General features: G+C 42.4%; 1 protein-coding gene and 1 long non-coding RNA gene across 7 annotated transcripts in view; both read left to right on the top strand.

The window, feature by feature from the left end:
• The window catches only part of SH2D4B (SH2 domain containing 4B), a 96,778-nt gene extending 76,391 nt beyond the window's left edge, over positions 1-20,387 (top strand). For 5 of the 6 annotated variants that reach the window (XM_083614819.1, XM_083614817.1, XM_083614816.1 and 2 more), the window contains 2 exons: positions 13,138-13,358; positions 19,301-20,387. In XM_083614819.1, coding sequence (XP_083470945.1) covers positions 13,138-13,358; positions 19,301-19,393 — 314 coding nt within the window. In that variant the 3' untranslated portion in view covers positions 19,394-20,387. Of the gene's footprint in view, positions 1-13,137; positions 14,960-15,119; positions 15,466-19,300 lie in introns of those variants that run through there. The other variant, XR_014548306.1, reaches the window with a different exon arrangement.
• LOC310763045 lies at positions 6-9,781 on the top strand. Its single transcript, XR_014548425.1, has 3 exons — positions 6-305; positions 6,196-6,244; positions 8,746-9,781. It is a non-coding gene; the product is annotated as an uncharacterized lncRNA (long non-coding RNA).
• Positions 20,388-25,547: the final 5,160 nt, after the last annotated feature.

Here is a 25,547-nt window from a genome sequence, read left to right as displayed (position 1 = left end):
AGACAAGTTTGCAGTATGGCAGCTGATCTATCAATAAAGGCAGCCAAAGTCCAGCTCAGTACAGGAACCTCTGTAAATGTAGTTGGACAAACAGACCAGTGATGTCATAATGACCATATCGGCCAATCGGGAGGCATTTTCATTTTCTTCTAGCTATTGACTATGTAACTGATGTAGTTATAACAGACTGGCAATGAAGTTCTAGATTTAGAAAGACTTCTCTTTAGACCAAGCTCATTAATTTTGCCTGCACAAAAAGTAAGAAAGTGTGTTGCAGTTGAGACACCCAATTATATCTACAACAGGTAGAGTGAGCCCTCAGAAACAGCAAACCATTAATATAATTATAATCAAGTAGAGTTGTATAAAGGCTGGATTGTGGTAGCAGATGCAATGCGCAGAGCATCAGAAACAAGGAGATACAGAGTTCTGCTTTTCCTAGAGCTGAGATGGGGAACTTGTGGCATTCCAGATGTGTTGGACTCCAGGTTCCATCAGCATGGCCAGGGATTATGGGAACTGTAGTCCAACAGCATAAGAAGGTCCATAGGTTCTCCCTCCCTGAGCTAGAGTTTAGGTATGTTTACAATACCGCTTATTCTGCATCCAGTGCACACCCATTGCTAGTTTTTGAAGCCTCATTTAGCCACAGCCCATATCGATCCTGTAGTTTCTTGACAAATACTGCTTTTTGATGCATTTCCCCTCAAACCAGCTTCAATTCAAAATGGATGTCGAGTAAGTGGTAATGTGAACATTTGAGACAGCTGCCACACATGTGCATATGACAGCTTCTCTCTCTCTCTGTGTGTGTGTGTGTGTGTGTGTGTGTGTTGCAGTGGGTGGGAAACCAAACAGTTCATGTGTCAAGTGAAGACATCCCTGACCCCTCTCTGATGTGAACAACAGTGTGTAAATGTGACTTGAAACGCTGCTGGTGTGAATATACCCTATATGACAATCAAGGTATGGAGCAGCTGCTTTTAGGTTATGTGCAGATTAGCACAGCAAAGTCTACTGCATTTGCTCCAAATGTATGAGCATCTGAAGGAAAGCTGAGGAAGCAAAAAGACTGCCTTTCCTCTTCACAAACTAATTAGCTGGAACAAAGGCTTTCACAGCTTCCCACAAAGCATAATAAAGGCAGCACCACAAATTACCTATCTTTCTTTGCAAGCATGCACAATGGGCCACATGTTTTAGGTTAATAACTGGTTTCACACTTAGGAAAGAGTTGTAAAGTGAACACCATCTTGCTTGCTTGCTTCTGCATATTGTATTACATGGGCCAAATGATGTTTGCTTAGAATTGAGATCTCTTTAACTTGCTTGGCTGTCGAAGGCTTTGAATCTCTCTCTCTCTCTCTCTCTCTCTCTCTCTCTCTCTCTCTCTCAAAATGGTCTGTTCTATATGAGTGAAGGGACGCGGGTGGCGTTGTGGGTTAAACCACAGAGCCTAAGACTTGCCGATCAGAAGGTCGGTGGTTCGAATTCCTGTGATGGGGTGAGTTCCCGTTGCTCGGTCCCTGCTCCTGCCAACCTAGCAGTTTGAAAGCACGTCAAAGTGCAAGTAGATAAATAGGTACCGCTCCGGCGGGAAGGTAAACGGCATTTCCGTGTGCTGCTCTGGTTCACCAGAAGCAGCTTGGCCATGCTGGCCACATGACCCGGAAGCTGTCTGCGGACAAACGCCTGCTCCCTCGGCCAATAAAGCGAGATGAGCGCTGCAACCCCAGAGTCGGTCACAACGGGACCTAATGGTCAGGGATCCCTTTACCTTTTTATATGAGTGAAACTGAGGGCTTGCCATGGCACTTTCCTTCCTGTTTACTGCTGAGTTGGAGCAAATGTCAACCTGGAGAAAACCTGAATGGCATTTGCTCTGATTTAGCACTAAAGTGTGGGTTTCCCAGGGGAAAGCAGCATGGTAAAGGCAAAAAATCCTGGTTGAAATTTGGTAGGGCCATGAGGGGCCAAATAACATTGCCTCATGGCTAGATTATGTTCATAGGCTACCAGCCAGAGATCATCCCCCCCCTTTCTTTTTACATAGATGACATTTATATTCACAAACCTCTTTTGCTGATAGACACCCCCCAGAGGCTATCATGGACTGGTTGGATGGTGGGGGGAACTAGTTGGGGAGCCATTAAGAGAAGAAAGCTCACACCTCAGGGATTGGTGGTGGGGTGATGATGAGTGGTCAGAGGGAGAAGACTGGGAGGAGGAGGTGTTGGAAGCTGAAGGGGTACCATGGCTTAGTGAGCTGAGAGTGTCTGTGGCAGAGAGAAGTCAAGAATCAGAAGATGAAGCTGGCAAGTGGGAGGAGGGAGGCCAAGAGGCAGAGGTGACTCAGGCTGTTGAAGAGTTAGGGTCCCCCCTTCTTTCTGTGATGAGCTCCCCTCCTCTGTCTCCCAGAACCAGGAGAGATATGAAAAGGGTGGAGTATATTTAAAGTATACTGTAGTTCCTGTTTTCACAAATCCCCAGTGGATTATGCCCAGTGTTTTATTTATTTTTTAAATGAATATTTATTAAATTTTCCAATTTTATATAAACACAAAAAGAAAAAGAAAAAGAAAAATATTAAAAACAATTCAGTTTCAATAACAGTTTTTCAGTCACATATTTCTTTGACTTCCTCATACCTCCCCTTCTTGTTCTCTAGTTCAATTTGTTAATTCAGCAAATCCTAATCTCTTAACATTCCTTTTAGAATATCACCTTATTTTCCACTCAACTTTTTTTAAATTTAATAACAAAAACAATTATAATCCCCATTATCTTTATCATAACAGCTAGAGACCACCAAAGTTCAAATCAACATCTTTTCAAAGTTCATTAATTTTATAATATTTCTGTAAATATTCCTTAAATTTCTTCCAATCTTCTTCTGCTGACTTTTCTCCCTGGTCGCGGATTCTGCCAGTCATTTCTGCCAGTCCCATACAGTCAATCAACTTCATCTGCCATTCTTCCAGAGTGGGTAAATCTTGAGTATTCCAGTGCTTTGCTATAAGTATTCTCGCTGCCGTTGTAGCATACATAAAAAAAGTTCTGTCCTTCTTTGGCACCAAATGGCCGACTATACCCAAGAGAAAAGCCTCTGGTTTTTTCAGGAAAGTATACTTAAATATCTTTTTCATTTCATTATAAATCATTTCCCAGAAGGCCTTAATCTTTGGGCACGTCCACCAAAGGTGAAAGAATGTACCTTCAACATCCTTACATTTCCAACATTTGTTATCGGGCAAGTGATATATTTTTGCGAGCTTGACTGGGGTTATGTACCACCTATATATCATTTTCATAATATTCTCTCTTAGGGCATTACATGCCGTAAATTTCATACCTGTGGTCCATAACTGTTCCCAGTCAGCAAACATGATGTAATGTCCAAGATCTTGTGCCCATTTAATCATGGCTGACTTAACCGTTTCATCCTGTGTATTCCATTTCAGCAGCAAGTTATACATTTTTGACATAATTTTAGTTTTAGGTTCTAGCACTTCTGTTTCTAATTTAGATTTTTCCACCTGGAAGCCAATTTTCCTGTCCGAATTATATGCCTCCCTTATCTGAAAATAATGTAACCAGTCTCGGACTTTGTTTTTTAATTTCTCAAAGCTCTGCAATTTCAGTCTATCTCCTTCCTGCTCCAAAATTTCTCAATATTTTGGCCAACTGGCCTCCATATTAAGCTTTTTCTGAGCTTTCGCTTCCATTGGTGACAACCACCTTGGGGTTTTATTTTCAAGTAAATCCTTGTATCTGATCCAGACATTAAACAAAGATCTCCTGACGATATGGTTTTTAAATGCTTTGTGAGCTTTAACCTTGTCATACCACAAATATGCATGCCATCCAAAAACATTGTTGAAACCTTCTAAATCCAAAATGTCCGTGTTTTCAAGAAGCAGCCAGTCTTTCAACCAGCAGAATGCTGCTGACTCATAGTACAGTCTGAAGTCTGGCAGGGCGAAGCCACCCCTTTCTTTTGCATCAGTTAAAATCTTATATTTTATCCTGGGCTTCTTGCCCTGCCAGACAAATTTAGAGATATCTTTCTGCCACTTCTTAAAGCAGTCCATCTTGTCCACAATTTGTAATGTTTGAAACAGAAACAACATCTTAGGCAATACATTCATCTTTATAGCTGCTATTCGACCCATCAAGGAAAGCTTCAAATTTGACCATATTTCGAGATCTTTTTTCACTTCTGACCAGCATTTCTCATAATTATTTTTAAATAAGTTCCCATTTTTAGATGTCATGTTAATCCCCAGATATTTCACCTTTCTCACCACAGACAGACCTGTTTCATTCTGAAATTTCTCTTTTTCAAACAATGTCATGTTTTTCTCTAAAACCTTAGTTTTGGTCTTATTCAGTTTAAATCCTGTCACCTGACCAAATTCTTGAATTAATTCTAAAACTCTTTTGGTACTAGATTCTGGCTCCTGTAACGTCAAAACTATGTCATCTGCAAATGCTCTCAGAGATTATGCCCAGTGTTTTAAGAGACATATACCTCCAGCATGGAAAATGCATTTGTATTCCAGCTCATAAGATTACACTATACTTGCGCTCCATTATTCCAGTGAAATTTAATTTTGACACAAATTATGAGCAATTTTTCTGCAATGAAGGAACATCCAAAATTATAATGACAACCATTTGCTAAAGTTTTAAAATGATTGTATAAGATGTAGGCAAATGTCATCTTCTTGCTTCTTTCTTTTTGAATTTTGCAACGACTTCCATTTTTCTTTTTCCTTTTCCAGGCCATTTTCTCCCGGTAACAGTGCAGATCCAAATAGATAGGCAGCTTCCTATGAATGCTGATGAAATGCATAGGTGCTTAAGAAAGAGCTGAATAAATGAGATTAGGTTTTTGGTGTGTTAGTAATTAGATTTTTTTCCCCTGGAATGATGAAAGGGTAGCAGCGCTTTATGATACTACTGGAACAAGGCCACCATTTCATCATATTTATATTGCGGTAACGTCTAGTGGCTGCACTTTTGATCAGAGTCCCATTTCATTTGGAACTCTGCATGCAAATGAGTTCATGTCTTTAGTTTACAATTTGGAGGTGGTCTTGAAATATATAGGACATATCAAATGCAGCGATACCCTAATATAAGGTGGCTGCTTCAGTAGCAAGACTTTTTTCAGCCAGAACTCACCGGAACTCAATTCTGGCACCTCTCAGCTGGGTGCCATTGCCATTATAAGAGAACAAGGGAGGCATTCATGGTGAGTTCTGGCACCTCTTTTTCTAGAAAAATAGCACTGGTAGGAAGAATTAAGAGATCAGGGCAAAAGGTGGGCAGTGGAGCTGAGCAGAGCCAGAAGTGTTTTGAGAGGGCAGAATGTGGAGACCCATTGGCAAGGCAAGATAGCAGTCATCATCAGAAGTAATAAGAGAACAGAAACAGAGGGAGTGTAGTGTAGTGGTTTAATATTTTGTTGGGAGCTGTCCAGAGTGGCTGGGGGCAACCCAGTCAGATGGGTAACAGTTGCTGCTGCTGCTGCTGCTGCTGTTAGGTTGTTAGACTCAGAGCTGGGAGACACAGGTTCAAATCCCCACTCAGCCACGAGAAATGTAGTAGCACTAGTACTAGTAGTAAAAACAATAATAACTGCAAAAAGGGGCAGGTAAATATATTCATAGTAGATAAATTCAGAAGTGTAAAAAAGAGAGAGCTGTGTTTCCTGTTTTTCTTATCTGGATTGTGAAATAAATTACGGCTCTGAGATCATGAAATCTTTTTGTGCAAACTGAAATGAAAGACAGAGGAGGGGAGAAATGAAAGGAAGCAACAGCACAGTTCAAAGAAGCATTCATTTGTGGCTCTGCGTTACAAGCAGTGTGCTGTGAGGAGTAATACTGTGGCCCACCTTTCTTGTGCGGCACGGAGCTTGTTAGTGAACGTGGGGAAAATATTTTGACAGCAATCTGAAAAAGGTTTACAGTACTTGAGAGCTTGAATTCAGGAAGAGGCAGGGGGAGACAATGAGAGTTTTAACCACGACTCACAGCAGTGGGTGTAGCACATCTAATTTGCAAGGAAAGCTGCTAGGGAATTCATTCCTGAGCTGTGGAATTCATTTCAGAGAGATTCTGGTGTTCAGTTCGTCCTGACACTTCAATATTATTTGGGCAGATAATTCTGTAGAGGTTTCTGTTTCAGAAATCTTGAGCAACAAAGCATGGGCAGAGCTACAGCGCTCTTTCAACAGGTAGGTAAAAGGTTAAGTCAGCACACTCCTGGATGGTTAAGTCTAGTCAAAGGCGACTATGGGGTTGCGGTGCTCATCTTGCTTTTGAGGCCGAAGGAGCTGGCGTTTGTCCACAGACTGCTCTCCGGGTCATGTGGCCAGCATGACTAAACCGCTTATCGTGCAACGGAACAACGTGATGGAAAATAGAGTGCACAGAAACCTCTTTTATCTTCCCGCTACAGTGGTACCTATTTATCTACTTGCACTGGCATGCTTTTGAACTGCTAGGTTGGCAGGAGCTGGGACAGATCAACAGGAACTCACTCTGTCTTGGGGATTCGAACCTCCAACTTTCCGATCAGCAAGCCCAAGAGGCTCAGTGGTTTAGACCACAGCGCCACCCATGTCCCTTTCAACAAATACCAGTCAACTGAGGGCAGAGCTAGGGTGTGATGCTTGATGCAAGACTGCTACCAAAAATGGCGGCTCATTCTGTTTATTCAACAAAATTTATATACCACTTACTAGAGCAAGCAGTTTACGCCACTCTGAAACAGTAATTAAAAACAAGTTCCATAGGAAGAAGAAATCAAGTAAAAAACCAGTAAATATAAAACACTTTTACTTCCAAAGGCCACACATCTAGTTTACATGCTGAAATTACATTCCTCGGTAGACTTTCTGGAACAGCCCAGTTTGAAGGAAATGCCCAAAATAATACAGTTAATATAAGGAGCTCCCCTCCCCCCACAAGCCAATGATAACATTTAATCTGATTTTTTCATGCTATTTCTGCTGCTTTTTGCTATCTTTTCACCGTCCCCCCCCCACATGAAGCACAATGGAAACAACATGAGGTTGGGTTGAAGCCCCACTGAATTGTCATATCTTGTGAGCCCACTGGAGAATGTGTGCAGCCAATGAAGAAGCTTATATTTTGAAATCAGATCTTAAGACAGAAAATGGGAACCCTGTGCTCCTTCAGATGTTGCCGAACCACAACTCCCACCATCCTTGACCTTTGCCATGCTGGCTGGGGGTGATGGGTGTCCAATACCAGGAGGGCCACAGGTTGCCTTTCCCTTTCCTATGATGTGGGATTTTGGGTGCTCCTTTTTGGTCTTGTTTCCAAGCTCTTTGCTACAACAGGATTTCCCAGCAAATAGTGGAGAATTGTGGTTCGGCACAAAGCACAGGAAGTAGGTAGCACAGGCGTTACCATATCCAGAGCTACTTTGGAACGAGTATTTCCCTGACAGCTTCCACCCCCTGCAGCCATACAATTTCCATTCTGAAGTTTCAGTAAGCCAGCTTTCCTTACCTTAGATGTACTATGACACTCCCCATCTTGCTCAACCTCTTTGCAGTTCCCTTTCCTAAGATATCCCTCTGTGGTGGCCCCACAACCACCCCAGTTGCATTAAATGGATGGAAAGAAGCTTTGAAGCGAGGAACAGGTCTCCAATCAAGACCCATATAACTAGATGATGCATTAAATATGTAAAGTAGGGACATAGGTGGCGCTGTGGTCTAAACCACTGAGCCTCTTGGGCAAGCCGATTGGAAGGTTGGCAGTTCGAATCTGTGTGATGGTGGTGATCTCCCTTTGCTCTGTCCCAGCTCCTGCCAACCTAGCAGTTTGAAAGCATGCCAGTGCAAGTAGATAAATAGGTACTGCTGTGGCAAGAAGGTAAACGGCATTTATGTGCGCTCTGGTTTCCGTCACAGTGTTCTGCTGCACCAGAAGCAGTTTTGTCATGCTAGCCACATGACCCAGAAAGCTGTCTGTGGACAAACACCGGCTCCCTCAGCCTGAAAGTGAGATGAGCGCCGCAACCCCAGAGAGTCACCTTTGATTGGACTTAACCATCCAATTGTCCTTCACCTTTTTTTACCTTTTGTATTTAAAGTATCTAATTTTATTCCTGTTAATAATTGCTCTGGATGCATGGGTGGTCATAAATGGGGCTGTGGGGAGGTTGAGTTAACCCTTTCCCCCCTGGTGCAGTCCTGACAAAGATCTCACCCCTGAAGCTGCTCTTCTCTTTGATGGAAAGCTCTATTGGCAGCAATGACGACTTCTCTTCTGGGGCAAATAGGATCTTCAGAAGGGGTCGTTTTGGGTGGGACAACAGCAGGTGGGGGGCGAAGAGGGAGGAATTAACCCTGTGTGGTGTGGTCTCAGATCTATTCCTCACCCCCTGCCTCAAAGCTGTTAATCTAAAAGGGAATCAAGAAACATTCAATGCAGCCATGGCATTTAATATATTGTCTCATATGTCCTGTACTTGAGCCTTTCAACTTGTATTGTGCAGGAGGAATTAAATTACTGCTAAATCTCCAAGGAACTGCCCACACCTAGGGTGATTCACATTTTGAGCACCATTGAAGTTATCCTTGAAATATAGCAGCTTTTTCCCTGGGAATCACTCTCTAATTTATATATTCTCACACCTGGGAAGATTTGTTTTCTTTTACCTTTTATTCATGTCAGTTAAATCCTTATTGCTTGTTCCCAGCTGCAAAATTGTGCTTTTGCTACCAGCAGTACAAGCACGTCTGGTGCGATTTCTTGCGAGCGAGTCTGTGAATTCAGCCTGCGATACCAGCAGATGGTGAATCCCTCCAGCAGTTTAGTTTCTAGGTCCAGCTGTCTTTGGATTCACTTTGCACTGCATTTCAATATATATTAAATAATGCTCCGAGTTAAACAATGGAAGAACTGTAGTATTTGCAATCATAGCCATTCAGAGTCCGCTACACCTGGATCAGGGAGACCTGGGTTCAAGTTGTCTCATCCATGGTGCTCAGAGCTGCACAATTGCAGGGAGGGCAGTTTTTGCTGGGTTGTACCATTCCAGCAGACAAGCGGAGGGAGGCATGTTTGAAATCTTCACCACATTAAAAACTGTGATGCTACACATCTGCATGTACAAAACAAATCCTTGCAGGGACAAGGATGAATGGAAAATCTCTTTGCTGGTATGTTAGTTCTGTATGCTTAGGAAGGTTTTCATTGCACATTTGACCATATAATTCCCCCCCCCCCTTAACAATCTGAAATTGCCAAGTTTGTTCTGACAAGCTCAGGGATATCTCCCAAAGTGCTGGTGCTTCTCTTAACCATATCCTGTGAGCCAGTAACTCAAAGACTACAGAGCTCTCCAGAGCCTTAAAAACCAGCCTATTGAACATAGTATTTTTAGTGTTCAGGACTTCAGCAAAGAATAAACAAAATTTCAGAGGTGGAAGGCAGCATTAGAAAGCACACCAAGATGGAGATATATTTTGGCCACAGGAGTGCAAATAAAACTACAAATGCTTTCTGCTCAGCTTTTGCTATGAACACAGTTTTGCTGTTTTCCCCCGACCAGTTGCACACCTGGTCTTGTGTGTACCTTTTTCAAAACCAAAGAAAAGAGGAAAATGGTGGGAACAATGGAAGGGGAGAGGTCAGTGCTATGGATTTCTGCAGATAACATAATATCTCAAATCACACTAATAAAGGCATCAGTGATTCAAAACAGGGTGCCTTAGGAGGACAAGATGGGATGCCAGACCACTTGAATTCAGACTGTTTCAACTGGTTTTCTACAGATGTTGTTTATTTTCCAATAACTGTCCCAAAGTGAGTGGTTTCTGTAAGCCCCCACCCTTCTCTGTTTGCTTTCTTGTTGTCATGAGAACAGTACAGTATATTTTTTTTAAAGCAGAAAGGAGGAGGGCTTCCATTTCTCTAATTAACACACACTTGGCAAATGACTGGTTAGATGCAAACTAAAACAAAGAGGTGTGGGAGAGCTGAAAAGATAAGGTACAACTCTTGACGATATCAGAAAACCAAACACAGAAATAACAAGAAAGCTTCCTGAGAATTCTTTCCAGCTTTTTTTTGGGGGGGGGGAGAGAACTAAAACAAATATGAGTGTTGCCCTAAGCTAGCTAAAATTTTATACCCATGAAATAACACCCGTGCCTCAGAACAAAGGTATGCTCTGGCAGGAGAAAAGGTAATGTGGAAGACTGCTATGTTTTCCTTCCGGTGGTGGGTTGGGGGGAGGAGGTGAACAGCTTGTTGAAAATGACCGCATTTGGTGGTGTGTGTTTGATAATGATGGCCAGTGAAATTCTGGATGGCTGTCAGCTCAGTATTTCTGTTGTATATGCAGAGTCCAATCTGCTGTCCAGCTGGAATGGATTGCTCAGATCGCGTCAATCTCAGTGGGCAGCCTTAGAAGAGCGATGCTGCAAAGATTATAAAATCAGAGAGCTGGTGTGGTGTGTGTATGGTCTTGGATTTGAGCAGGAATAGGGCCAGCTTCAAACTCCATTCAGCCATAAATCTCACAAAATGATTTTGGTCTGGTCACTGTCCATCCACCTAACCCTGCTCTTAGAATTGTTGTGGCAATAAATTGGGAAACACCTGGGTTCCTTGGAGAAAGGGCAAGATGGAGGTATAACAAGTAAAATGCGCCTCAAGTTAGAAAACACTGGCATAGTTGCATTGTCCTTGCCACCCTTTCATCTCCTTAGCTATGTGGGTTTTTTGGGGTGGGGCGGGGAGTTGTCAATGACACCACGATGGTACATCTCATATGACAACACCTTGGACATTCATATACAAAATCATGTGAATCAATGCAATCTTTGGGATGATACAGCAGGTTGAACAAATGAAGCCAAAGGCAATGGGAGCAGAGAAAAGGGGAAAAGATGCATTAGCCAGATGAACTAGGGGACACCAAACAGTGTCGAAACAGCACATGTGTTTGGTGACGTGAGAATTTTTCTGTAATTTGCCTGTAGCGCGCATGCTACTTTTGAATTGAATATTGAAACTGGAGAATATTTGGCACAGCTCTGACATTAAATATGTGGAATACATGTGCATAGATTTGCACATTGCATCCTCTCCAGCTTTAGAGGGAATATACATATTTAAAAGTGAGGAGCACAGCAGGGAAGTCTACTTCAAAACCTGAGGATCAGCTTTAATATTTCTCTTTACAATATAGTCTTCTTCTGCTTGCCACTCTGTATGTATTCATGCACACTCTGAGTTGGCTGCTTCCCTATAGGTCCAGCTGTGCTTTCCGGATTGCAGTTATCCTTGAGTGAGCATTGCTTAGCTCTGTCTACCCGAGGCACAGGGAATCCTTTTCAATTCATGGACCACATTCCCTTCTGGACAACTTTCTGGGGGTCACATGCCAGTGGTGATGGGCGGGGGGCAGAAGCAGAACTGGGTGGCACAACGGATATAAATTTTACCTTGTACAACAAGCTAATTTATACATACACTCACATACATACACTCCTGGTTTGGAGGCAGGATTCTAGCTAACTGCAGGCTAGAATGCAGTAGCTATATTTTGGTACAGCCAGCCAGCTGTTAAATTGCGTGATACGGGCAACGGTAGAAAGATAGCCACTGGGGCCAGTTCAGCCCTCTCTAATATCTTTGATTCCAAGAGCTGTTTGGCATTTGCCCTGTATGGGCAGTGGTACATGCTGCTTTAACACAGTTTGCCTGGTGGACGAGTAAAGGCTCCCTGATGAGAGCATCACCATTAGAGAATCACAAAGTTGTCAACTAGAAAGCCAACCACTTCGAAAACCCCAGCAGCTCTCTCTGAACTGATGGCATTACTCTTGCCAGTGCAACCCTCTTTACCGAGGACAAACATGCCTGATCTATCTGTGTGGTGTTTAAACTGAGGTGGTAACCATCAGCAAAAGGAGATACTATATAAGCACTGCCAGCCCTTCCATTTGCATATTCAGAGAAGGCCAGAAAGGCAGAGACGTGAAACCTTACCTATGCAAACAGAGCTCTTATTTCCAGTATGATTCTCTTTGGCGCATGGTACATTGTATTAGAATCTAATGATGCCGCTTCAGACAATCTGTGTCACATGGGGGTTCTATCTATCAGCCTGTGTCCCCCTGCCTTCCTTGCAAATGTATAACCAGAATTACACAGATCTAGGTACTTTTTGTGCAATTCTGGAATGTTTAACAATTGACTGCTTTGGTTGGTGGCTCTTCATCTATTTATTGTTATTTATTCATTTTTAAAATTTCTATACCACTTTATATTTTTAATAACCTCAAAGCAGTTTACAGCATATTAAATCAATAAAACAATAGCCGGGCGATGTTCCTCCAGCCCCATGAGGAGTCTCTTGAGTAGGACTGATGAGTCTGGGCCCTGCCCCCTAGGCCAGGTGGAAAGGGCCTTGCAGGGAGAGGCCTTCACAACTCACAGCCGGGCAATGTAATTGTCTATTTACATGCCATGATGAAGACTGGCTGTTGTCTTTCCTTCCTGAAGAAAAAAAGCCCAATTTGAAGTGCTTCATATTACAGTGCTGTAATTTACATATGTACTTTCCCAGAGGCTCCAGAATGTTTGCCTGATACTGTAGATTCATCATTTGGACATTTAAAAAATCCTCAGTCTCACAATGCTCTTCCACAATTTATATTACACCTCCAGATGTTGTTGAATGCCAACAATAGCTCCACCACAGCATGGTCTGTGGGAAGGGGTGGTTGAAGTTGTAGTTCAACAACATCTGGAGGTCACAGGTTCCCCATCCCTCTGTTAAAAACTATGCCATTTGATGCATTATAAGATTTTATATGAAACAGCCTGCTTCACCTGACGTCTGAATGCCTTTATTTAATGGACTATGCATATGTTTCCAGACCTCTAGCGCAGGCTTCCTCAAGCTCAGCCCTCCAGATGTTTTGATACTACAATTCCCATCATCCCTGACCACTGGTTCTGCTAGCTAGGGAACATGGGAGTTGTAGGCCAAAACATCTGGAGGGCCGAGGTTGAGGAAGCCTGCTCTAGGGAATACTAGTTGCTTGATACAGTTCTTTTGCTCTGTTTTGGGCAGGAATTATTAGTCGCCAGGAGGCAGAAGAGCTGCTGATGAACAAGTCTGAGGGAGCATTCCTAGTGCGGGTCAGTGAGAAAATCTGGGGATATGCCCTGTCCTATCGCCATCAGAGTGGATTCAAACATTTCCTGGTGGATGCTTCCGGAGACTTCTACAGCTTCTTAGGGGTGGATCCCAACCGACATGCCACACTCACAGACCTTATCGATTTCCACAAGGTATTACTTGCTATGTGCACAGAATATGAAAAACTGAACTTGCTTGATGAATATTTCAAAAGGAAGAAGCAGTGTGAGCCCGGGTCTTATACAGAATTAGTCTTTACAGACAGGGCTGGCTCCAGGTTTGGGGAGTGAAGGCTAGCTCTAGGCATGGTGACTGTGGTGGAGCATTATCTGAAGCACCAGATGGCTGAGTCTAGCTACCATTTTCATTTCCCATAATGCCTCAATGGTGTTGTGGCAAGGGCATTGTGGGAAATCAGTATAGCAGTTGGATTCAACTGTCCAGAGCTGGTCCAAGTGCTGAACCTCCCCCTCCCCGAAAACACACACACACACACACACACACACAGAGAGAGAGAGAGAGACTGCAGGTTCTACATATTAGGGAGAAATGCATATAAATGCCTATGAAAGGGAAAATAAAATGCAAAAACAACCATTCTAGTAGGGGAAATTGTTTGTAAAAATGTGTATATTTTGGGTAAGTGTGCACTAAACTGTTGACAAATGCAGTGCAGCCCAACCCATGCAGCTCCTATCACTTGGGAGCATGTGAAATAGGGGAACAAGCTTAATCCTCTCACAGTCTCCATATACATACTAAATCAGACTATTGGCTCATTCTCAGCTGCTCCCCATTCCTCTCATCAAGGTTTTGCGCAGCCCTGCTACCTGCGTGCCTTTTTAACTGGAGCTGTCGGGGCCTGAGTCAGAGGCTTTGTGAATGCAAAGCACATCGTCAGGCAGTGTAGATAGAGCTATTTTTCATTCTGATGTAATGCTTCTGGGAGAAAGAAGATGGGGAACTGGTAGTATACATGATATAGCAAGGGACCTGTGTATTTTGTGCAAAAATGGGGAGGGGAAGAGCCCATCCTTATTAAAGTTCTGTGCCAAGGCAATCCGGGTCCCATATCAGGAAAAGCTCAGTTCATCAAAATAGATGATGCAAGTTTATTGATTTTGTGTGATTTCTTTATTTCCCCATAATTTATTATATGGCATTCTTTCCTTCTTCATCAGCAAGCAGGGGCAAGGATTATGAGTGCCCTTACCCTGCACCCAAAGGTTGGGAGTCTCAGTTAGACACCCTCCTTTGATTTCTGAGAACCCAACTAGATAGGCGTTTGTTTGTTTGCTTTTAAAAAGACTAACCAACCAGTCAAAAGTTGGGGGGGGCATGCCCCCCCATTCAGAACCAGTCTTCCCTATGTGCCAGCTATTTGAAATGGGAGGAAAGCTGACACAGGCACCATTGGAAACTTTGCTTCCATTGCAAATAGCAGGCTTCTGGTTTGTGATTCCAGTTTGTACCACGGCAGATGTAAACGGTTAAAGCTCTCTTTCCCCTATACAGTGTTACCCCGGGTTACAGACGCTTCAGGTTACAGACTCAAATGCTATGTCCCCCTTGTAAAGGAAAAGGCTTGCTCAGCACACAGTTAAAATGAGTTGTGATTTCCTTATATTCCTCTGTCCTCCTGTTGGCAGGTTTGGGAATTCTGACATCACAATGGTAACCTGGGCGATACTGCATACAGTGGTACCTCAGGTTACAAATGCTTCAGGTTACAGACTCCGCTAACCCAGAAATAGTACCTCAGGCTAAGAACTTTGCTTCAGGATGAGAACAGAAATTGCGCCGCCGCAGCACGGCGGCAGCAGGAGGCCCCATTAGCTAAAGTGGTACCTCAGGTTAAGAACAGTTTCAGGTTAAGAACGGACCTCCTGAACGAATTAAGTTCTTAACCAGAGGTATCACTGTACCTGTTTTTGCAGTGGAAGGGATTGGTCGCCTGCACTAGCAATTGGTTTTGTTATTTGCTTGTTTTTGTTTTTAAAAAACTTGCAATGCATATGTAATGACATCACTGTCAGCTTGGCCCTAAAATTTCAGCTGGTGTTGCCCACATACTTTCAAGCTTATGTTTGCAGCCACAAAAGCTAGAACAAAGATGGGAAGGCTGGGACCCTTCTGCTATTGTCAGCTCCATTCAGCCTGGGCATTGCTCGGGTATGATGGGAGTTGTAGTCCAACAACATCTGAAGGGTCATGGGTCTAGAATCTTGCACTAAAAAGACCATAAAATAAAATGAAATAGACAGCTGAGATAGTCGGGAAGCTGAATTGTGGACTCAGTCTCATTTTCTCAAGCTTCCAGATAGGGATGCACAAATCTACCCATTTTGGTTTATCTTAGTTTCTCATTTTTCCAATCTGAATTTTAAGTTCTCCACATTTCTGTTGGTTTGCGATTTTTTTAATGTTCTCATGAAAATTGACCAGTGCGAATTTCTCCAAATGTACACATCTTTGTATGCAATCTTGCCTAATTCATATTTTTGCAAAGCAGTTTACCTTAAATTAATGCATTTTGGGATGCCATTTTCACAAATATATGCATTTCTATGCACAATTTACCATAGTATACAATTTTTTTTTTACTCCATCTTGGCTGGGGAACTGAATTGCAAAATTCAGAGAAGTGTGAATTTCAAAAGAGAACAGTCGTTCAGTTTGAGTATTGCTTCGAAAAGTGCATATTAGGTGGGCTAACCTTAAAATGGGAACTGAATTGCCTTTCTCTCCCACTGCTCCTTGCAGAATCACAGCATGCACACAACCCTGGGCATAGTTACAGAACCAGCGACAAAAAGTCCTACAAACTTCAGATACAGGGACTGCGGCAACTTCAGTATCCCCCTTCTTTCCCTAGAGTCAAGCTTGCACGAAAACCTTTGTATTTCTCTTCCTCCCAGCTTGCTCATCATAGGCAATAAGAGCACAAGAAAAGCCCATCCATCTAGGGAGGAAGCACAGGGACACCTGTCAAAAGCAAAACGTCCATTAGCCTCTGACATTCAAAATAAAATAGATTGGGATGTCCCCCGATGAGAAAAATCAATGGCTGCAGCTATGACAAGCTTGTTAGAGGACTTGCTTGGCCCCTGAAGTGAGCAGGCAAGTCTCGCTTAATTGTCTGTGGTCAAATGGGAAAGAGATTTAACAGCGCCGTCTTGGGATGTTGCCCCTTCCTTATCTCCCCAGCCACTAACTCCGGTGCCTTTTTCATCTGAGTGCACTCTTAACGATAAATACAGGAAAAAAAAGTCAGAGCCAGCTGTGGTAATGACAGAAAAATGCAATGGTATACAGGCACCAGCCAGTCTACCTGCTATTATTAAATCTCATATATATATATATAGAGAGAGAGAGAGAGAGAGAGTTTATAAAGACCCAAAAGTCAAGTTCATGTACATTTAAACACAATGCAGAAAATGCTACAGGTAGCCCTCCTAAACCAATGATGTGCAGGTTTGTAGATACAGTGGTACCTCAGGTTACAGACTCCGCTAACCCAGTACCTCAGGTTAAGAACTTTGTTTCAGGATGAGAACAGAAATCGCGTGGTGGCGGCAGCAGGAGGCCCCATTAGCTAAAGTGGTACCTCAGGTTAAGAACAGCTTCAGGTTAAGAATGGACCTCCAGAACGAATTAAGTTCTTAACCCGAGGTACCACTGTACATTGGTTTTGTATGTGGATATCCTTCAGATGTGTTCTAAAAGCACTTTGCAGAAGCAGGGTTGTGGTTAGGGTCATCACAGGGCTGCATACACTTACAGCACATTCGCCCAACACCTAGAATCCAGGGAACTATGGTTTGTTAGGAGTGCTGGGACCTGTAGCACTATGAGAGGTATACTACATTTCCTGGGGTTCTTTGGAGGAAAGATGTTCCTGAAATGTATCATGTGTATGCAGCCATTTCCAGAACCAAGAGACTCTAGTCCTATGCCTGCCTCAGATCTACAATCCAGAGTTCCACAGGGAGAGGGAATGGCTCTTAAACCAGTTTGTCAGTGGTGCAAATGCATGCCCTCAGTCCCTTATGTCAGTTTTAGATATGTAAAGAGCAAAAGATTGTGTTTCCGGCAACCCACCACCATGACAACACTGGGGTAGGGGAAGGAATGCTGCCCTTTAGTCTCCCTCAGCAGCTGGAAGAGCACTTTATTTCCTGATATCATTGCTGAGTGCCACAGCATTAAGATCAGGAGATTAATCTGTGAGGACTAGCAAACCACTTTCTGCGGCTTGTCCAGGCAGAGGTGGCCTGTGAACTAGCCAGGCCTGTCACAGAGACATATCTTCACCATGGAGCCAAGCAAGGGATCCATATTACACCAGGCAACTGTAATCATTGTGCCAGGGTCAAGAGTGGCTCTTCCGGGCCATATAATTACATATGCAGTGTATTCGTGTAACTTTACTCCAGTTATCCAGAAACTACACTAGAGAAGAAGGAACTCTTTTACAAGACCCTTGGCATCCTGACATAGGATTGCCTCTTTCTCCATGAAAGTCAGTTTTGCTACTGATTTCAATAGGCTGCACCCTTTTGTCTTTGGTTTTTCCAGGGCCAGATTTAGGTTTGATGAGGCTCTAAGCTACTGAAGGTAACGGGGCCCTTTTTATGTCCAGCTGTCCATTGTCAACAACAAATTGTCAATTTTCTGTGTGTGTTTAATATATCCTATATGGTAGTTTGTGGACCTAATGGGTATCTAAAGCCATTTGCACATAACAAAATATGTATTTTATCAAAGTACATCCACTTTTTTCCCCTTTAATTTTTTTGGGGGCCTCCAAGAGAGTGGGGCCCTAAGCTATAGCTTGTTTAGCTTATACGTAAATCCGGCACTGGGTTTTTCTGATCTCTGGCTTTGGTTGTGTGTGCATGCACAATATGTATTTGAACAAATAAACTATACCCACCTCCCGTGCACACACACACAGACACACACACAGAGAGACAAAACCTTTTCAGTTCTCTTGAAGCATCTTAATGTACCAGACATGGCAAAAAGTGAATCTTCAATGAGTAATGGCCTGTAAGCTAGGGCTGTCGAAAATAAATTCATTTTAGAAATGTTTCAGATGATTGCTGTTTATGTATAAGCATCAGATGATCTAGATACAAGTGATTCAATTGCAAACAGGCAGCAGGCAAGAGAACATGCATTTAAAAGGAGGTGGGGCTGGCAGAGGGTGGGGAGGAAGAAACTCATATCCAAGGCAAAGATGAATAGGAATGGGTGAATAATGCATCCTTCGACTTCTGCATGATTAGACAGTGCCACATCCTAGATGGAGAAAGATAATAGCTGCTATTTCCAGACTGAAAACAAACAATGGTAAGTATGTACATGAGCACCAGCGAGTCTCTTCTCATTGAGCTTAGCTGAGCTGGAATGATTAATCATCCTAGCCGTGGTCCCACCTGCATCCCATGTTTATTTGTTTAGCATGGAGGTAATGAGGTTTTCACGTGAACCTTAGGAGCTGTGCTACATGATTAGCAGGCCGTTAATGACACAGCCCTTGCTTAACTGCAGCACCTCAAACTGCAGGTGAGGGATTAAATGCTCGAATGGTCCCTCATCTCAAAAATGACAACAACATAAAACTTGCCAGTTAAGCTTTCTCCCCAACATGCTAGCTCTGCGTGTGTAGAGAGAGCTTTTTTATCATCTATTTTAATATCGGAGTGCATTTGAACACCCAGTTGCTATGTCAGAAATAGTTCGCTGCAGTTATAGATACATTATATCAGTCTGCTGATCATGTGGCTGTGAGTCTGTGCATTCCCTCTTTCCTCTTTAGAAAAAAATCCCTTGCTGAGCTGTTAGAAGGCAGAACAGGATAATTAATCATGAAGATCTCCCTCTTCCCCCCACCCCAGATATTAAACACCATGCTAATATGTCTCCTGTCAACTGGTTTAATATGAACCATCAAAAGAATTAAAACACCTTACAGCATGAACCTAGATGTGCTTATGGGGCTTCATAAGTGCAGTATATAGTAAGCCATATAGTCATTTCAACATGATTATTTTTCACACTGATGATGCAATTTGTTTTCTCTTTCTAGGAAGAAATAATCACATCCTCTGGCGGAGAGTTGCTGCTGGAGCCTTGCAGACAAACAAAGAACCCACCTGATTATAGCCCTTTATTTGAATGACTGTGGAGACTATAGTAAATATTTCTGGAGAACAGAAATAATTAGTGAAATGACTCCACCTTGAGATATAAGATAGCAGCTCATCACCAGCTAATGAATGGTAAATGTTAACCAAGAAAAAGTCTTATGTAGGCAATCCAATTTTTAATTCGCAGCCATTATTTATCTTATTAGCCATTTAAAACTGGAAGCACGAGAAAACAATTCCTCTACAATTGTACTTCAGAATAGGGTTAAACCACCAGTGATGATCAAAAATCACCCCCCACAAAAATTTCCCTAATAGCTGTAGCAAAAGAAATGGTTGGTAATGGAACTTATTTAGCATATAGTGAGTTGTGGAGTTCTCAAAATGGTAGCATTCAGGAGCTACATGTATGTGACTGAAAAAGATGCAGATTAATGGTATGGCTGTGTAGAGATAGGTCTTTTCTAGTCTTCAAACTATGCATGATGTTAGCAGCCCCATTTGCTTAAACCTCGTCTTCCCCAGGTATGCATAAAGTGGGGGTCTGATTTTTATTTTTACCTCAGTAAGGAGAGCAAAACCATCCTTGCACCCACCACTTTTCTTTCCATAACCTTTCTTCCAGCCAAGCTCAATTCTGGCATCACAGCTTGGTTGAAGAGACAAGTATTGGGGGTGGAGTCAAAGGTAAGCTATGGGGAAGGGGTTAAGTACCCCCAATCATTGGGGCAGCTCCTGGCTGAAACCAACATGGCAGCAGCTGTTACATGTGCCTTGAGCCTATACAGAGTGGAAAGGGAGACCGACATTTATACATTTCACAGTCCTTTAGCAGGGGTGTTACAGCCATTAGAACCTCCTCCCCTTTCCTTTCAACAGGCCTTGACTTGTATGCAGGATTGAATTGTCAAGTGTAAAAGTGTACATATTGCCACCTGGCAAATATTGGAGGATAAAACATACCGACTTCTAAGTTGCACTCATTACCAACTTTTTATAAGGAGCAATAAACACTTGTGAAACATCGGCATCTTATGGATATTTTTGCTTTTGTTTTTATTTTTATTTAGCTAGGAAAATCTCTTCCTTCTGTCCCTCTGTTTTCAATTACAAGCCTATATGGGCAACTATACTCATGCATTTTTATACTTTGTACCAAGCCTCAGTTATGATGACAAATAACATTATGACTGTGTGATACCTTGGTGAGTTTTTCATTGGAATATGAAAGGATCTGATTTATTTCCATCTTCTCCCCTCCTCAGATTTACCCTATAAAAATTGTTAGAACAATCTGACTATTAAAAACTGAGAAAATAATAAAACTAAAACACTGGCAGCACAAATACAGAGAAAGGACTGACACTGCAGCCTAAAAGATAGCAGAAAAAAGGGCTTTAGCTTGTTTTCTAAAAAGTCATCAGCAGGAACTAACATTTTGGACTTCCAAGGGAAGGCGTTTGACAAGGAAGGGGTCACCACAAAGAAGACTCTTCTTCTGCCACACAGCATAAATCTGGGCAATAAATGCACTGTCAGCAAAAACCCATTTGAGAATCTCAAAATCTGTAAACTCATGGTGGAAAAGGCAGTCTCTATATTTTCCCAGTTTTAGGCCATTTAGGGCAGGAATAGGAAATATGTGACCCTTCAGATGCTGCTGGATTGCAAATTCCACCATCCCTGACCAGTGGCCATGTCAAGCATCAAGAGAGCTACTGGTTCACTACAACTGATTAGGTCTTAAATGTCAACACAAATGCTTTCTATTTAGCCTACATCAGGGCCGAGGAACCCGTGGCCCTCCATATGTTGGACCATAATTCCCATCATCCTTGGCCTTTTACTGTTTGAATTGGGAAATATTATTTATATCCCACTTTAGGGTTTAAATAAATGCCACCTAGGTGACCTGCATTAAACATTAAAGATAAAAATAACATTAGGAACAACAAGCAAGCATCTCTTATATCAAAGCATTAAAAAAGAAGAAATAACAGCAAGATGTTAACAAAAACTGTAAAAGCATAATGAAAAGTGGACAAATCAAACTTCTGCTACTCCCAAGATCAACCCCCCAATAAAAGACTTTGACCACCTTAAGCCACAGCTGAAGAAACCTCCTTGAGCACGAGTGTCCTTTCTGAAGGCTGAGATGTTCAGAGCACTCCCTCATAAGATGGCGTGGGTACATGGGAAGGGAAGTATTGAAGGGGGAAAGGCAAGAACATGAATGGGAATCAAGTTGTTGCATATGAATTCCTCTCAGCCCCAACCAGCATGGCCAATGATAAGAGATAATGGGAGTTGTAGTCCGGGAGAATCAAAGGTTGCTCACCTGATTTAGAAATTTGATGGTCAACACCAGAGCAATTGGCATTGGGCTAAGAAACCAACTGGATGGCAGAGGATCTCCTTCAGACTTGATGTTCCAGGCTTCCTGCAGCCAATCCTGGTTAATAATTAGGCACCTTCTGCATTCTGGATGCTCTTCAGAGATGGTTTCATGTAGAACACTTCCAGCAGGAAGAAACCAAAGGATGCATGACAGTGACCGGACTGTTCTCCTTCAGGAGAGGGCACTGATGATCACTCAACTGAAGGCAGTGAAAGGCATCTCTACCAACAGATGCTTGTTGACGTGCCATGATCAGAGCAGAGGTCAAGAGTAACCCCCAAACAGAGAACAGCTTGCAGAAAGTTTGGTCTCCATCCCATCTTCCTTGCCATTTCCTAATGAACATATATGGGACAGCAGTGTGATTTTTCATTTGGTAATCCATTTTCATTTTCCCCCCAGTCTGCATTTCATGCATGCCTCATATTTTAGGTTTTACCTGGCTTTAAAATAAATTCCTTGTAAGTTCTCTGGCAAATGAAATTACCGGCTGGAAAACTGCAATTTCATCTTGAGAGTTTTATTATGCTAATAAATGTCAGGATTCTCAAATAAAGGAATTGCTTTTTTTTCCAGAGTCCCAAAGAATTAATGAAAAACAGTCAGCCAACTCATAGAGTACCAGAAAGGAAAACCTCGACAATATATAACCAGAAACAGCAGCCATATAATAAAGTGGAACTTAACCGAAGATAAATTTCAAAGGAAACAAAAAGAGATCATAGCAGGGAAGAATTTAAAACAGCAGAAACCTTACTTGGAAAAGATGTAGAGCCACTGCTAATACTCTGGGGGTGGGTTGGGGAGCAAATTAGAAGGGGGTTGCATTTTACTAAGATTATATGTGTGTATTGTTGAATCTGAGAAAACAAACAAGCCCTTAAAAGCTAAACAGTGTGTAGGAGGTAAACAGGGAGGAAAATGATTTTGCAAAGTTTTACCTGAGTTTACCAGAGACTTTGTGATATGTCTCTCTGTGATTATATATATATATATATATATATATATATATATATATATACACATACACACACACACACACACAGAGAGAGAGAGAGAGAGAGAGAGAGAAAGAAATGCACACAGCTTTTTGTGATGGTACTCACCTGTGCGGAATACCTTTCTTTCTTTCTTTCTTTCTTTCTTTCTTTCTTTCTTTCTTTCTTTCTTTCTCTGCCATTGGCAGCCATTTTGTAGTGGCGCCCACAGCACTTTTATCAATAATTAGTCTGCTTGAGAACCTTACAGCTTACGGCTTCTGGAGGAGGACATAGCTGAAAGCAGTCCTGAACAGGAGGGCAAAGATACAAAGCAACATTTTGTCGCTGGTCCCAGTTGTATACTCTACTGGCAACCTTTATCCCCAGCCAGAAAGAAAGCCACTTCCGCACTCCTCTATCATATTGGTGAGTATAACTGCTAGTTCTACTTTCTGTCTGGGGTGGAAGGCTTTTGAAGATTACATGGGAAAGTTACCCAGTTGCCCTAGTGTGGTTGCACTCCATGGATTTGCTTTGTGCTGTTCGCCACAAATTTGAATAGAACCTCAACGGGTCAGAGATGTCAGAAGTTTAGTTTTTCAAACACAGAAGTTAGAGTTCATCACCAGGGCCCTGAAAGAATCAGCTGCAGTTCAGGAGGGATCCTTGCATAAATTCCACACCCTTGCATTGAATTATGTGCCTACCTATTAATAGATGTTCCATTTCCTTCATTGTCTGGGTTTACGATATTACAGCAATGGCCAACGCATCCATGTTCATAATTTACTACCCCAGCTATAGTTAGCATTGCATTCAAGGGGCTTTGCATTCTGTGGATTTCCATTAGGCGCCTCCCTGCCAAAATATCTTGTCACTGAGATCTCTGGGAAATTATAACTAGACACTTTATGTAGTTGTTTTTTTTTTGCAGGAAAACAGACCCCAGTCATAAAGGGAAATTTGTTAATTCTTATAGGCATGGACCATCCACTTCCAATCTTATGTGTGTAATAGGAAGCTCGTAAATATAAAAACCAGGGTTGCACCACTGACATGTACACTATTGAGATGTGTTTTCAATATTTTGTTGGGAGCCACCCAGAGTGGATGGAGGCAACGCATTCAGATGGGCAGCATATAAATACAACAAGAAGAAGTATTTTTCATTCTATAAGACACACCAGACCACAAGGCGCACCTAGTTTTTGGAGGAGGAAAACAAGAAATTTTTTTTCCTGAATCTCAGAAGCCAGAACAGCAAGAGGGATCGCTGCACAGTGAAAGCAGCAGTCCCTCTTGCTGTTCTGGCTTCTGGGATAGCTGCGCAGCCTGCATTCGCTCCATAAGATGCACACACATTTCCCCTTACTTTTTAGGAGGGAAAAAGTGAGTCTTATAGAGCAAAAAATACAGTATTCTTTACTAGGGTTACAGCAGATGATGGTTAGCAGCTCATCCATGTTTATGGCATCTTTTGTATCTGTGGGGCAATACCTACTTGGGCAAGGGAGTGAGGAGAAGCTCTGCACTTACGTAAATCACTTTTTTTTTGGGGGGGGGGTGGATGATCAATAGCTATTCAGCTTCATCAACTAACCAGCCTATATAAAAGTCAGTTCTGGCATCTTATTTTCCCTACCTCCCACAGGCCAAATTTGACAGATGGGTGGGGCTGCTCATCCTTAACATTACATGTAAGCTGGCATGACACTTTAAAGTCCTGCCAACCAGCTGATCACCAGAACTTCAGAAGCATCGTACACGGGGCTCTTGAAGATTGGCAGCACTCCAAAAGCTCCTCCTGGCCCGGCCTAGCTGCCTTTTTATCTGCCCACATATTGGCAGGTAGGCATGGCTTGGAGAAAATGGCATAGTGGTCCAATTGGGGAGGCCTGGCAATGAGGTCTACAGGCCAGAGGTTCCTTACTCTGATCTAGTACAACCCAGAATCAGAACTGAGTGCAGAGCTATTTAGAAAGGCAGACCCTCCAAGTGTCCTTATCTTCCAAGGACAGTCCTGGATTTACAGAAGTCATCCCAGTTTCTGATTTGCTTCTGGAATGTCCCGTTTTTCCTTAGGACATTCTTATTTTCATCAGAGAAATTTTTGGAGGGTATGGAAAGGAGCCAACTCAATTCTCAGTGTCTTTCACTGAGTTCCACAGACTGGCTTCTACTGACAGAGACTCATGTGGGGGGTCATTGGAAGTTTTAGATAATCAGCCTTAGATCCACCTAATTTTAAATTAATTAATGAAAGATTGATTGATTGATATATTGAATGAATAAGAAAACAACACACTAGAGCAGGGGTAGCCAATGTGGTGCTCTCCAAATATTATGGACTACAACTCTCATAATCGCTCACTTTCCGCTATGCTGAATGGGGCAGATGGGAGTTGAAGTCCAACATCTGAAGCACTCCACAGCAGCGACCTCTGCATTAGGGCTTGGGTGATGGCAGCCTGGTTGACAGGAAAATAACAGCCTCCGTGTGGACAAACACCACATGGACAAAGTCCACGTCCCAGATTAGAACTGGGAAATGGAGACAATAGAACTGGGAAACAGAGACAATAGAGCCACAACAGCAAAGCCATGGAGCCAAAGAAAAAAGATAAAAGGATGCATTCACAATTTATGTAAATTCGCTTACACTTCCTTAACTTATAGCTGAAATTACCTCAGCTTGAATCAAGTGAGTGTCTATAGATAATGGTTTCTGTTATACAAACACAGGCCTTTATAGAGTAATACATTCTAATGGAATCCCTATATATCATTGTGGCTTTAAGTCTCACCTAA

The sequence above is a fragment of the Podarcis filfolensis genome, assembly GCF_964270895.1.
Source record: "Podarcis filfolensis genome assembly, chromosome: 5".
Classification (NCBI taxonomy): Eukaryota; Metazoa; Chordata; class Lepidosauria; order Squamata; family Lacertidae; genus Podarcis; species Podarcis filfolensis.
This window is presented reverse-complemented; position numbering and strand designations above follow the sequence as displayed.